Source organism: Galeopterus variegatus, unplaced genomic scaffold (genome assembly GCF_000696425.1).
Source record: "Galeopterus variegatus unplaced genomic scaffold, G_variegatus-3.0.2 Scaffold14540, whole genome shotgun sequence".
Lineage (NCBI taxonomy): Eukaryota > Metazoa > Chordata > Mammalia > Dermoptera > Cynocephalidae > Galeopterus > Galeopterus variegatus.
This window is the reverse complement of record NW_007740651.1, coordinates 15,552-29,072: the sequence shown is the minus strand read 5'-3', so window position 1 is coordinate 29,072 and position 13,521 is coordinate 15,552. Positions and strand designations below refer to the sequence as shown.

The window sequence follows — 13,521 nt, the reverse complement described above, 5'->3', positions numbered from 1 at the left end:
AGCAACACACAGAAGACTATATGGCATGGTTGGTAACATCCAAAACTGTCCACAGGGGCCCAAGAGAGAAAGGTCCTTGCTGTTGGGAGTTTACAGCCAGAGAGTAGCTTCTAGGGGCCAGCTCGTACCAAGGCAGTAACCTAACGGCGCCCATTATGGGTACAATATGGGCTTATACCCCCATCATGTCAGAGCTTGGAGAGCAGCTCCCACAAGTATAAAGCCATCCCTGGCCATGGTTTCCCTCCCATCTCTGTCTGCAGATCCACTTTGTGAGCCTGGGTTGGGTTTTAAGTAGAAATAAAGACCATGAGATATGTGTCTGCCTCTAGAATGAAGAAGGCTGGCGGAGAGCAGTGTGGGAGAAGAACATGAGAACGATTGAACTGCACAACGGGGAATACAGCCAAGGGAAATATGGCTTCACAATGGCCATGAACGCCTTTGGTGACATGGTGAGTGCACGTGGACTGCGTACCCCGTGCGTCCTCTCCTCAGTTCTTTACCAACGTCATCTCTTGCTTTTTTTTCTTAACATTTTCTTTACTTTTCCTGGAAGACCAATGAAGAATTCAGGCAGGTGATGAATGGCTTTCAAAACAAGAAACATAAGAAGGGGAAAGTGTTCCGTGAACCTCTGTTTGTTGAGGTCCCCAAATCTGTGGATTGGAGAGAGAAAGGCTATGTGACTCCCGTGAAGAACCAGGTATGACGGCGTCAGATTCAGACCTTCCATCTCCCACAGGAAAGCCAGGGAGGAATTGGCCTTGTTGCCTTGGTGGCCTAAAGAGCGACCTGCAGTTTGTAGAGGGGTTGAGAGTATTTAGTCAATTGTCAGTCTTTATGGTCTGTTGTCAGTCTTTGTATTTGTCTTAAAAACTGACAGCTTTTTTGCTACCTTTTCAGGGTCAGTGTGGTTCTTGTTGGGCTTTTAGTGCGACTGGTTCCCTAGAAGGGCAGATCTTCCAAAAAACTGGCAAACTTGCCTCACTGAGTGAGCAGAACCTGGTGGACTGTTCTCGACCTCAGGGCAATAATGGCTGCAATGGTGGCCTGATGGATAATGCCTTCCAGTATATTAAGGACAACGGAGGCCTGGACTCAGAGGAATCCTATCCATACGAAGGAAAGGTAAATGGATCTCCTTATCATTCCAGCTGTACTTTTGGAAAGTTGAACACTCAGACATAACAGACACCTTCTTCAGAATTCACATTTTAGGTGGTAGACTATGTATCTGCAAACTCTCAGTACTGTCATTATAAATTATTAAGCTTTTCACAGTTCTCTGATTAGATGATTAACATATAGCTGTTCTTGCTTCCAGGTGAGAATGGAGAATACACAGACTAGTCTACATAATATACATTTTTCCATTGTGAAAAATTTCTATACACATAGGGGGTCTCATTGAAGAGACATGAGCTAACTCTGAGTCTCAAATCAACTAACAGCATTTCTCTTCCTGGGATGATTTAGAACAGTGTGGACTTGGAAATCCTAAGCTGTAAACTGCTGAGTGTTTTAGTTCTAGAACTCATGTTCCCTAGGAGGTGAATGGTAGTCATCAGTCTCTTCCGCTCTAACTTTAAAAGGATGGAACCTGTAAATACAGGCCTGAATATTCTGTTGCTAATGACACTGGCTTCGTGGACATCCCTAAGCGGGAGAAGGACCTTATGAAAGCTGTGGCAACTGTGGGGCCCATCTCTGTAGCTATTGATGCAGGGCACGCGTCCTTCCAGTTCTATAAATCAGGTAGGTGTGTGTCAGTTTAATATTGAAATTTAGGCAGAATTGGAAAACACCAGCATGAAGAACTCTTTGCTATGGAGTCCTGGTTTCTAGGACTGTAGAATTTTGAGTGTGTGCATCTAACTTAGTGGTATATCCATTTGACATAATTAAGCCTTTTCTCACTATTAGAAACTCTTCATAAATATTTTTAAATGGCTGTGCAATTGAGCGATAGCCTAATTTACCCAACTGTTCTCAATTGTTGGACCTTTTTTCTAAGTTTTTTACTACAGTAATTAGGACTGTAAAGAACCCCTTCAAGTGGTTTTTGTTTAGGTTTTGGTGCTATTTTAGACTGACTTCCTAGAAGTAGAAAGGGATTATGCTAACTGGTATTTTGTCTAGGAGATGAGCGCCTCTCACCTTAGCCTTGAAAACAAATCACCTAAGCCTTGGTCTTATGTTTGGATTTTTTTTTTTTTTTTTCCGGCTAGCTTGTAAGGGCATCTGAACCCTTGACCTTGGTTTTATAACACCGTGCTCCAACCAAATGAGCTAACTTTCCAGCCCCAGAAATTTTTTTTAAGTAGGAAATATCTTGCACTTAGTTGAAATTCTTATGTGGAAATTGTTTATGACGTTTCATTGAATTTAGAGGTACCTCCCTTACTGTGGGTAATAGGGTGGGTTACTGTCAGGTGTCCTCTGGAGCTCCTCACCCCAGTGTTGATTTTGCTCTCTCAGGCATTTATTTTGATCCAAACTGCAGCAGCGAAGACCTGGATCATGGCGTTCTGGTAGTTGGCTATGGCTTCGAAGGAACCGATTCAAATAACAATAAATTTTGGCTCGTCAAGAACAGGTATAAAAGTCCAAATATTATGCTTATAAATTGAAAAGGGAATCCTTATTTGGAATCAGTATTTGTTTGTAAGTCCACAAAAGTTCAGTTTTGAAATCCCAGAAGTCTTTCTTCTACGTAGAGTGAACACAGAAGTATTAATGTTTGATTATAAGATTCTGTACTAAGCTTGTTGGGGTTATTAATATGTTTTTCTAAATTCTGAAACACATCTGGCCCCAAAGGTTTCAGATACAGGATCGTGGACCTGTAGTGTTGAGGGCTGACTTCCTTACGGCTGAAGACTGTCCTGCGGCCCTGCGCCTCCTTACGTTGTCATTGAATGCCCTGTCATCATGTGTTTCTCTCCAGCTCTCAAATACAGGATCGTGGACCTGTAGTGTTGAGGGCTGACTTCCTTACGGCTGAAGACTGTCCTGCAGCCCTGCGCCTCCTTACGTTGTCATTGAATGCCCTGTCATCATGTGTTTCTCTCCAGCTCTCAGAGGCCTTGAGGGTTGTCAGGATCAGTTTTCACAGCTAAAGTTCTTTAATTGAGATGTGATAGCATGTGGATACAGACTGCTGCATTGAATCCCAGTTCTGCCTCAGTTTCTTATTTTAAAAAGTTAAGATAAGGACTCACAGGAGTTAATACACTTTAAATAGATGTTAACAGTACTTAGAATAGTGCTTGACACATGGCAGGCACTGTTTAATTGTTAGCTCTTATTATTAATGAAGCTAATATTTTCTTGATTTCTTTGTATGAAATGGAAAACTTGCTCCTCTTTCAGCTGGGGTCCAGACTGGGGCTCAAACGGCTACGTAAAAATTGCCAAAGACAAGAACAACCACTGTGGAATCGCCACAGCAGCCAGCTATCCCACCGTGTGAGCTGATGGACGGTGGTAAGGGAAGGTTTGAGGACAGCATAGCATGCGTGTCTGCAGGAATTTTATCTTAAAACTGACCAACCCCTTATTGTATAAGAGTAAACACTTGAATCGTTGAGGATCCAAGTTGTGATTTGAATTCTGTGACATTTTTACAAGGGTAAAATGTTACCGCTACTTTAATTACTGTTATAAACAGATTTATGATATCGAAGACTCGTTGCTTAATTCTAAGTCTTTTGGATTTTCATTTTTTAAAAGGATATATAAAGCTTTACCTTTTAAAATAAATTTTAATTCAACACGTAAAGGTGGTACTTCTTTCTGTTTTTAACAAATTAGGTTTTTGTGTAGTCGGGAAATGTAATTGGACTCTAAAGACATAACTGAATGTGGCAGTGGTGCATTAGGAAAAAGATGCTTGGTGGCCTTCTGGCTCTTCTAGTTATAAATATGCAGCTTTTATGTCAGCTGCTCATTGGCTATGTGTGACCCAGCTCTTGAATCTAGCAAAATTTAACAAAACAATTTGGAAAAACAAAGGTAAATTGTTTTAGTAAAGGAAAACAATTCATTCTTTAGAAAAGCAAAATAGAGATTCATAGGTTTTAGATATTAGAAAGGGAAATCCTCTTCTTTTCACTCAAGATGGTTAGTTTATGTGATAAAAGTCACGTTGCTAGTTACTGAAGCATCTCCCTGAACTGCTGGTGAAGGTCATGTGACTACTTTGCAGTCCAAGGAAGGACCAGACACTAGTGGATTGCCAAGGCTGTCTTGTTTTTGTTCTGTCAGGTGTCTGATGACATATTCCACATAGCTCTTCTAGGAAAGCCTCATTTGTTAACCAAGTATTAGCAAAAATAAATTTAGTGGTTGTGATGAACTAACCTCAGGTATTTGGTAATAGCAAGAGAAATGTGTTCAAGGTCCACAAGGGAGTAGGCTGTGCTATGAAAATAGTCCAGAGGACTATTAGGTAGATTTCAGCTACCTTTTCCCTGTACTAAAATTAAACTTGAAGTGAAGAAAGCAGGCTAAGCATTTAGTTACACAGGTAGCAAATACAAGGAAAGCAATATATATGCATATTTAAAAACTGGAAAGAAATATGCCAAACTTCTGGGTGAATTATGTGTAATTATTTTCTTTCTTTAGCCTGTTCTGCAGAAAATACGTATTTTTATTAACAGAAAAGAATAGTAAGAGCTTGGTTTTCTAACACCAAGGTCAAGGGTTCGGATGCTTGTACTGGCCAGCTGCCAAAAAAAAAAAAAAAGTGAAAATAAACCCACATTCTGCAAGCTAAAGAAGCGTGTATATGTTTGGGAACATTAGATTTTTAATCAAGAAGGTGCAAGAGATGAGTTGGTGAAATACTCAATCTAGCCATAATCCATTGTGAAGGGAGTGGCGGGGCCAGGGGGGGGGGGGGGGGACATGTGGGAACTGTGTCCTACTAAACCTACCACAGCCTTTGTCCACAGCCATCTTTGGAAAATCCAGTCTACCATATTCAGTCTGAGTGTTCTCTGGGAAAGGATTCCTTGGCTTGTTTTGCAGCAGCAGGCTAACCCAGTGCTGCCGGCGGGGCCGGGGGGGAGGGGGGTGACATGTGGGAACTGTGTCCTACTAAACCTACCACAGCCTTTGTCCACAGCCATCTTTGGAAAATCCAGTCTACCATATTCAGTCTGAGTGTTCTCTGGGAAAGGATTCCTTGGCTTGTTTTGCAGCAGCAGGCTAACCCAGTGCTGCCCACCGATTTCTGGAACAGCGCCTAAGGCTCCCAGAAAACATCTAGGCACTAAATTGAATGAAAGTGTGATGGCTTTTTAATTAAATAATAAAGTTTCAGGTCTGGCAAAGCAAAAGACCCCTCAGATGTCTAATCTGTAGCAGAGGTATTTGAGGATTTTGTACTTTTCAAAGACCTTTAAAATATTTTAAACTTGTGAAAAGTTCTAAACCACATCTATCGTCTAAAAGCGTATTTCAAACAAGCCAACAGGCTTGAAAAATCTACTCTGAAGCACAAACTTACTACCAGTATTTCCTGTACACCAACATTTAAATAGTTTGTTATCCTAGTTAAATTGCACAGGAATTAAGGAAAGGTGAGATGGAAAAGATTCAGCATATCATGAAGGAGGAATTTGCTAATGTGGGAGTAGCTTTAACATTTGAGCATTTTATTAGAGGAAGGAAAGGACTCAGTAATTAGGAAGCCTCTATTCATAGCAGTACATTTATATCACATTTGTGTGTTTTGCCCATGAAGCTTGGGTGTGTTTTTTAAATTTGTTTTCCTTTTGACTGATATAAAAGCCTAAAAAGCAAAGAAAAAATTTCTTGGTGCAAATATTAGTAGGAATATACATACATAGCCCAAGCTATTTCACTGTAAACACTGAATTTTACAAATGTTCATGATCATTTCTATTAAATAAGTTAATAAGTAAAACTATTACCAAGAGCTACTCCATAGTCTCGTCAGTGCTACATTTTAAAACTTCCATAGTTCATATATATACCGTTCCAGTATTTATCCAGCACCTGGGCGCCAGTGCTCTGCTGGGCTCTGGGACACAGGAGTGAAGCAAATAGTCTCAGTCCCCTCCTTGTGGAGCTCACATTGTCATGTTGTGAGCCCACACACAACCTTCATCCCTGCCACCACGGCCACTCTGTTTCTGAGCTTATTGGGCAGTGACAGGGACAGCTGGGGAGAGAGGCGGACTGGTATCTACAGAAAGGGTTGTGCTGCTCACTCTTCTATTAAAATCCTCCTCTGCTGAGGTCACCGTTTGGAGAGAATTCACATGGGACGCAAATATCTTCACATTCTTTGCCCATTCAGAGAGGTCTATCCACATACCTCTTTCCCAGACCTTTCTGTCACCAGTTTTCCGATCGTGTTCTGTCCTGCTTTTTTTTTCTTTCTTTTTTTGTGGCTGGCCTGTACGGGGATCCAAACCCCTGACCTTGGGGTTATATGGCTGCAGTCTAACCAACTGAGCTAACTGGCCAGCTCCACTCAAGTTCCTTCCTAGAAATTCCTTCTCCAGGAAATCTGTTTTGCTCTTAAGCCTTCAGCTGACTGGTAAGTCCCACCCATATTATGGAGGGTAATCTGCTTTACTCAGAGTCTACCGATTTCTCCAGGAAATCTGTTTTGCTCTTAAGCCTTCAGCTGACTGGTAAGTCCCACCCATATTACGGAGGGTAATCTGCTTTACTGAGTCTACCGACTGTACATGCTGACCACATCTGCAAAATTCCTTCGCAGTGACATCTAGACTAGTGGTTGACCGGACAGCTGAACGCCAGGGCCTAGCCAAGCGGACACATGAAATCAACCATCATAGCAACACTCCCCCTGACACGTCCCCTGCCCCACTCCCCCTTTCTCACCTTCCCGCCTGTTCCTTCTCTTGCTGTCATCCCACTTTACACCCATCAACACACACACACATGCTTAAGATATTTTTTACTGTTTTTATTTTTTAAACATTTCAAGACAGCTCCAGTAAGCACTTGCTGTTGTCTTAGTAGTACATTCTGGGCGAAGGTGTGTTTTCTGAGTCTCCCTTCTGTAGCTATGAACTAGAATTTGCCACTTCTGATGTGATTCTAACTCTTTCCTGCCCATCCCCCAGGAAAGAACCGACTTGGTGTGATTCCCAGTGCACATTGTTTAAGCTCTTTTCAAAACAGGACTTGGTGGGGGGCAGGGAGTCTCCTTAAAAATACCCAGAAGTCACTGGATGGAAAATTGTGAGCACATAAGTTGTTGTTCTTGGTCAGCTTGTCATTTTGTAGCAAAAATTTGACTTGAAATATTGGAATTAATCTACTGTGAAAAGGAGAAACTCTTGAAAAGAGAGGGCTGGCTGGTTGCTTACTAGGTGGGGCGTGGTGCTGGTGACACAGGGTCCCGTTCGGAGAGCTCTGCAGGAGAAATGAGAGCGCTTTTCTCAAGTCGGTTGCTCTTACTGTGGCAGAAAAAACACAGAGGCCTGCCCATGAGCTACGATTTCCAAGTGAGAAAAAACAAGTCTTAGAGCAGGATGAATAAGCCAGTGCCATTTAAAAAAACACAGACATACTTATTCCTTGTATGTATCTTACTGTGGCAGAAAAAACACAGAGGCCTGCCCATGAGCTACGATTTCCAAGTGAGAAAAAGCAAGTCTTAGAGCAGGATGAATAAGCCAGTGCCATTTAAAAAAACACAGACATACTTATTCCTTGTATGTGCATTTTTAAATGTTCACAAAGGATGTAAACTAGATACACTTCTTGGAGGTGCTAACAGGAGGCAGTTTCTCTTTGTGCCGTATTATTTTGATTGTTAAAATAATGAACTTTCATTATTTTCATGAGGTGATAGATTATGTAGTTCAAGAAAAAAGTGAAAGAATATGTATAGGAGGAGGAGAGGGGGAGAAACACAAGGTCCTTAGCAACTTGGTAAAGGCAAGTGTCCGATTTGGGGGATTATGTTCCTGAGACCGGTGCTCACACTGCTCAGCCCGTCCACTCACACAGCACAGACGTAAGGCACTGCCACCCTCCAGCTGGATGCCTGTGTGTCCACGCAGGTCTCAGCAACACAGAAACTCTCCGAGAAGGGTGGGCTGTTGCCTGCAACTGTTTGTTTGCAGCCAAGAGAAATAGGGAGAGGGCTGTGCTAAGGTGAAAGGAGAAAGGACAACGAGAGACCACACCAAGGCACGGTGTTCTGATAAGATGGCTTTAGTGAGAATGTGTGATGGCTCTGGTCAGAATTACAGGTATTAGTACCCTTTGGAGCCCCCCCACAGCCCCCACCAACACACACGCTCGCCGTATCCCAACTGTGGGGCAGTACATCGAGCTGTTAACAGAAGTGCCCTTTCCCCGGCTCTCTATACCCTTTTCTCTTTCTCCATGTTCAGGATCAGCATAGATTGCTAGTCACCCAGCACTCAGGACAGTCCAATATAGGCAGGAGCAAAGAGCAAATTCTTCACTTTGGGTTCTCAATTCTCTAAAAATCATAACAGAGCATTTCACTCAGAAAGGCCATGAGGGAACTTTCTGGGGTGAAGATAACATTCTATATCTTCACTAGGATTTGGGTTATACAGACATATGCATTTGTCAAAACTCAAAGAATATACACTTAAGATGTGTGCATTTCATTATATGTAAATTTTACATGAGAATTAAAATGTACACAAATATTGAACCATGGTTAATGATATGCATGCTAAAGTATCTAAGAGGAAGTACTGACTGCAAAACTTTTCTTTTTTCCACTTTTTTGTGGCTGCAGCTGCAGACATAAAGTATGACTTTACCTGTGGACCACATCCAAACCCGCTGCATTAAGCTCTGACACATCACATCTGCTCAGTAGAGGTATGCCAAAGGAAGGAGTCTACAAATGACATTTCTAACAATAAAACGCACTGGTAATTTTTTTTCATATTATTCATTCTATTTTTTTCTTGGAAAATGTTAATACAATTTTAAAAATCATGTTCTATCTGTTGCTGAGAGGGGTGTTGAAGTTCCAGCTATAATTGTGGGTTTGTCTACTTCTTTCAGCTGAACTTGTTTTTGCTTCATGCATTTGAAGGCTCTGTTGTTGGTGTGTACACATTTAAGGTCATTATGTCTTCCAGGTGAATTGATCCTTTCATCATTACATAATGTCCCTCTTTGTCTGCAGTAATTCTTTGCTCAAAAGTCTACTTTATTTGATATTAATATAGCTACCCCTGCTTTTAAGGTAATGTTTGCATGGTATACCTTTTTTTCATCCTTTTACTTCCAGCCTAGTAGTGTTGTTATATTTGAAGTGAGTTTCTTGTAGACAGTATATTGTTGGATCATGTTTGTTTGTTTTTTAATATACTCTGTCAATCTCTGTCTTTTAATTAGTGTATTTAGACCACTTACATTTAAGATAATTCTGCTATGTTAGAGCTGAAGTCTGCTGATTTATTATTGCTTTTTGTCTGTTTTGCATGTTTCTTGTTCCTGTTTCTCTTTTCTTCCCTCTCTGCGGGTTATTTAAACATTTATTAGAATTCTAAATATTCTAGAATATTTATAGTGTTTTTGAGTATATAACTTTGCATAATTTTCTTAGTGGTTGCTCTAGGTATTACAATATACATAAGTAACTTATCACAGTCTACTAATGATGTTTAACCAATTCTAGTAAAGTTTAGAAACCTTTCTTCCATTTAGGACCCTTTACCCTCCTCACGTAATATATAATTTTTGTTGCATTTCTTCCTTATATGTTGAACAGCACTTTAGATGGTGTTATAATTTTTGCTTTCATAATCACATATGATTTAAGAAACTTATGACAGGTTGGATAGTCTTTCATGTTTACTCCTATTTTTACCTATTCCAAAGTTCTTTCCTTTCTGAAATTCCAAGCCTTTCTGTTAGAGAACTTCTGTTACCCACTTTTTAAGAGTAGTTTTGCTAGTGTAAAATTTTCTTAGTTTCCTTTTGTTTGACAACGTTGTGATTTTCTCTCCATTCTTGACATATATTTTCATTGGATGTAGAGTTCTGGGTTGGTAGTCTTTTCTTTCAGTACCTGAAAACTGTTTTCCACTTTCTTCTGGCCCCAGGATTTTAGATAAGAAATGTGTTGTTATCTTAACTGGTGCTCTCCTATAGTAATCTGTTGTTTCTCTCTGTTTGATGCTTTCCAGATTTTTTCTTGGTCTTTAGTTTTCAGAAATATAATTATGATGTGTCTTGGCATGAGTTACTTTGGGTTTATGACGTTTGGGGATTACTCGGCTTCTGAAATCCATAGATTTATGTCTTTTCTCAAATTTGAAAAGTTTCAACTATTATTTTTTCAAATAGTTTTTTAGTCACCCTGTCTCTCTCCTTCTGGGTCTCTGATGACACAAATGTTAACCCTTTTGTTATTATCTTATAGGTCCCTGAGATGCTGTCCTTTTTCTCTTTTTCAGTCTTTTTTTTTTTCCTGTTGCTCACATTGGGTGAATTCTACTAATCTGTCTTCAGGTTCACTGGTTCTATGCTGTTATTTCCACTTTACTACGTTATTATCTTATAGGTCCCTGAGATGCTGTCCTTTTTCTCTTTTTCAGTCTTTTTTTTTTTTTCCTGTTGCTCACATTGGGTGAATTCTACTAATCTGTCTTCAGGTTCACTGGTTCTATGCTGTTATTTCCACTTTACTACTGATCTTATCCAGCAAGTTTTTTATTTCGGTCATTATACTTTTCAGTTCTCTAAGTTCCATTTGGTTTCTTTTTATAATTTTTATTTCTTTGGTGAGATTCTCTATTTTTTATTTGTTTCCAAAAAATTGTGATTGCTTGTTGAAGCATTTTTATGATGGCTGCCCAAAAACCCTTTTCAGATAATCCTAGTGTATGATTTATCTTGGTTGTGGTGTCTGTTGATTGTCTTTTCTTATTCTTGTTCTGATTTTTTCAATTCTTGGTATAAGTGATTTTTTAATGTTTCCTAGATATTCTGTATATTAGATTATGACACTGTGGATCCTATTAATTTTTTTAAGCAGGTATGGTGCAAGGGCCGGATGGAAGTGTTTGTTCAGCTTCCTGTCTGGCTCCTTCAAATCCTCCTGGCAGATGTGGGTGCTGACTCACATGGCGTTGTTGCAGATGAGTGGGATGAAAGTTCAAGTCCTTCCTCACCCCACAGTCACCTTCCTGGCAAAAGTGGGTCACTGACTCACACTGCATTGTTGCCTCCGAGCGGAGCTGTGTGATCAGCTCCCTGCTTGGCTCCACTGCTTCCAAGGTTGGGGAGGGGGAGAAGCAGAAGGTGGACTCACCCCACTGTGTGGCTGTGGGCAGGAGTGGACGGTCATCTCCCCTCCAGGTTCCACTGACACCAGGGAAGGGAGAGGCAGAGTGCCAACTACCGTACCTTGCACAGCTCCATTCTGCCTTGTTGATGCCAAGTGGAGGGGAGGGTCATCTCCCCAGAGGGCCTTGATGACTGGGAGGAGGGGTGAAGTCTAGCCATACTAGCCCATCCTGTGCTGCCTTGTCAAGTTTCACGGCTACTGGGTGGAGGCGGATGCTCAGCTCATCGCTTGACCCCACTGGCACCACCCTGGTAGGGGAGTCAGAGCACTACCTGTTTCCAGGCGGGGGATGGAATCTCAGCTCCTCCACCATTACCCTGGCAGAAAACCAGATAACTGCCACCTGCTTCTGCCACACGGGAAGGAAGGTGAACCCCATGCTCAGTGCCACCAGCACCACCTAGCTGGGGAATCAAAGTGCCCTGTTTGCTTCTGCTGGGTTAGGAGGTAGTGTGGCGCTTCTGTTGGTGCTTGGCTGGGGTAGGGTTGGTGTTGCTAAAAGGTTTTCTGTTGGTAGGCTACCCTTTCCCAGACCTTTGCCTAAGAAGAACAGACTGTGTAGAGCTTTTTTTTTTTTTTTGTCTGTGCCTATTGGCACTTCTGGGCTGGAGATGTGTACAGTGCCCTGTCCATAGTATAAAAGCGGTATAAGGAGACTCAGGGAACTTATCACCCCATAGGTCATCAAATCCTGAGGTCTCTGGACAGCCCATCTTCTTCCTTGTAGCTTTTCAGAGTCTTTCTATGCTTGTTTTTTGTTTTTATTTCCACGGATTTCTAGTTATAAGAGGGAGTACTTGGAAGAAATAGGCTACTCTATCTTGGCAGAGCCAGAAGTCTCCCCTGTTGCTTATTTTTTATGTAAAAGTAGTTTTTCTGCTCTTTCAGAAAGAGATGGGACTCAGAAAAGCCTTTCACACTTCTCTTTTCTATTGGTTGTGTCTAGGACTCGAGAGTGTGGTGGACTTGCTCCCCGAGACGTCCTGCCTCTGCTCCCTCACTGCAGTCTCGACCTTCTCTCTTCGTCGTCTTTGTTGTCCCTATCCTGCTTGCTTTTGATTCTGCCTCAAGCAGTTTCTCCTCCGTGCGGGGCCTTGTCCTAAAAGGGAGCCCTGGCAGGTTGATCATGGCACTAAACTGCTCCATCCCCTCCAGTCTGTCTTACACAGGTGTCTTGAGCCCACCTGGGACTAGAGGGACACCCTCCCCTTTGAGACCTGCTGTTCTCAGATGGCCCCAGCCCATTCCTTTCCTTGCTTCCTCCTGCATGGATGCTACTAGTATTCAGGGAGTTTGTCTCCACACCCTATACTTTAGGATTTTTTTTTTCTAAATATTGTCCCTGATGTCTAGTGTCTAGTTTTATTTAGCTAATTAGTTGCTTGGAAATTCAGAGAGACTAAACAAGTTCTGTTGTCATCTTCCCAGAGACCTGTCTGTCTTTCCGTTCTTCCTTTCCTCAGGGCAACCAGGGAGGTGTCCTCTCTGCATTGCTGTTTCGTGGATAAAGCAGCATCACTTGTGTTCATGGGTTATCCAGTCAGAGACAGAATTCTCATTTTGAGCCAATGACGGAATTAAACCATCCCTCCTACAAGTTTGGCAATGACAATTGCAATAAAGGAAGACTTTGGCTAGTCTCTTGGGGTCCACAGAGTCCAAAGATGAGGTGTACTTTTTACATTTAAGATTTCTATAGTGGTATTGGTATTTCACAGTTAGACATAATTAAATATATGAATGCAGTTAAAACATACATATAATGGGCCGGCCGGTGGCGCACTGCTATAGTGCGCCGCTTGGGAAGCGCGGTGGCGCTCCCGCCGAGGGTTCCAATCCCACATACAGACCGGCCACTCACTGGCTGAGCGAGGGGCAGGAGCAACACCAAGGGTTGCGATCCCGTGGCCAGTCCCGGTCCGGTACGGGCGCAACACTGAGGGTTGCGATCCGTTGCCGGTCACGAAAAAAGACAAAAAGGAAAAAAAAAAATACATATAATGTCTTGCCACATGACTGAGACCAAGAGATTGGTTTTTCCTAGTAATGCTTTTAGTGAACTCTTCGTCAGTCAGAGGCTTGATGGTTCCATAGTTGACAATGAGTAGAGATTAAAATGAGTAATGAAAATCATCTTTTAAAATGAAATGGGAGTATGG

At 41.8% G+C, this 13,521-nt stretch overlaps 1 protein-coding gene across 1 annotated transcript; it reads left to right on the top strand.

The window, feature by feature from the left end:
* Nucleotides 1-144: 144 nt before the first annotated feature.
* LOC103581997 (cathepsin L1) lies at nt 145-3,784 on the top strand. The gene is made up of 6 exons (XM_008563688.1): nt 145-455; nt 560-706; nt 907-1,131; nt 1,596-1,758; nt 2,482-2,599; nt 3,376-3,784. Exons 1-6 carry the CDS (start codon nt 372-374, stop codon nt 3,473-3,475), a joined length of 837 nt encoding a protein of 278 aa, XP_008561910.1. The 5' UTR covers nt 145-371; the 3' UTR covers nt 3,476-3,784.
* The last annotated feature ends 9,737 nt before the right edge of the window (nt 3,785-13,521 follow it).

What these genes read in the sequence shown, in the direction of transcription:
- LOC103581997 (XM_008563688.1), top strand. Translation starts at nt 372, where the DNA reads ATGAGAACGATTGAACTGCACAACGGGGAATACAGCCAAGGGAAATAT. An exon ending in TGAACGCCTTTGGTGACATG is followed by an intron (nt 456 to 559) that starts GTGAGTGCACGT and finishes TTTTCCTGGAAG; the next exon opens with ACCAATGAAGAATTCAGGCA. An exon ending in TGACTCCCGTGAAGAACCAG is followed by an intron (nt 707 to 906) that starts GTATGACGGCGT and finishes CTACCTTTTCAG; the next exon opens with GGTCAGTGTGGTTCTTGTTG.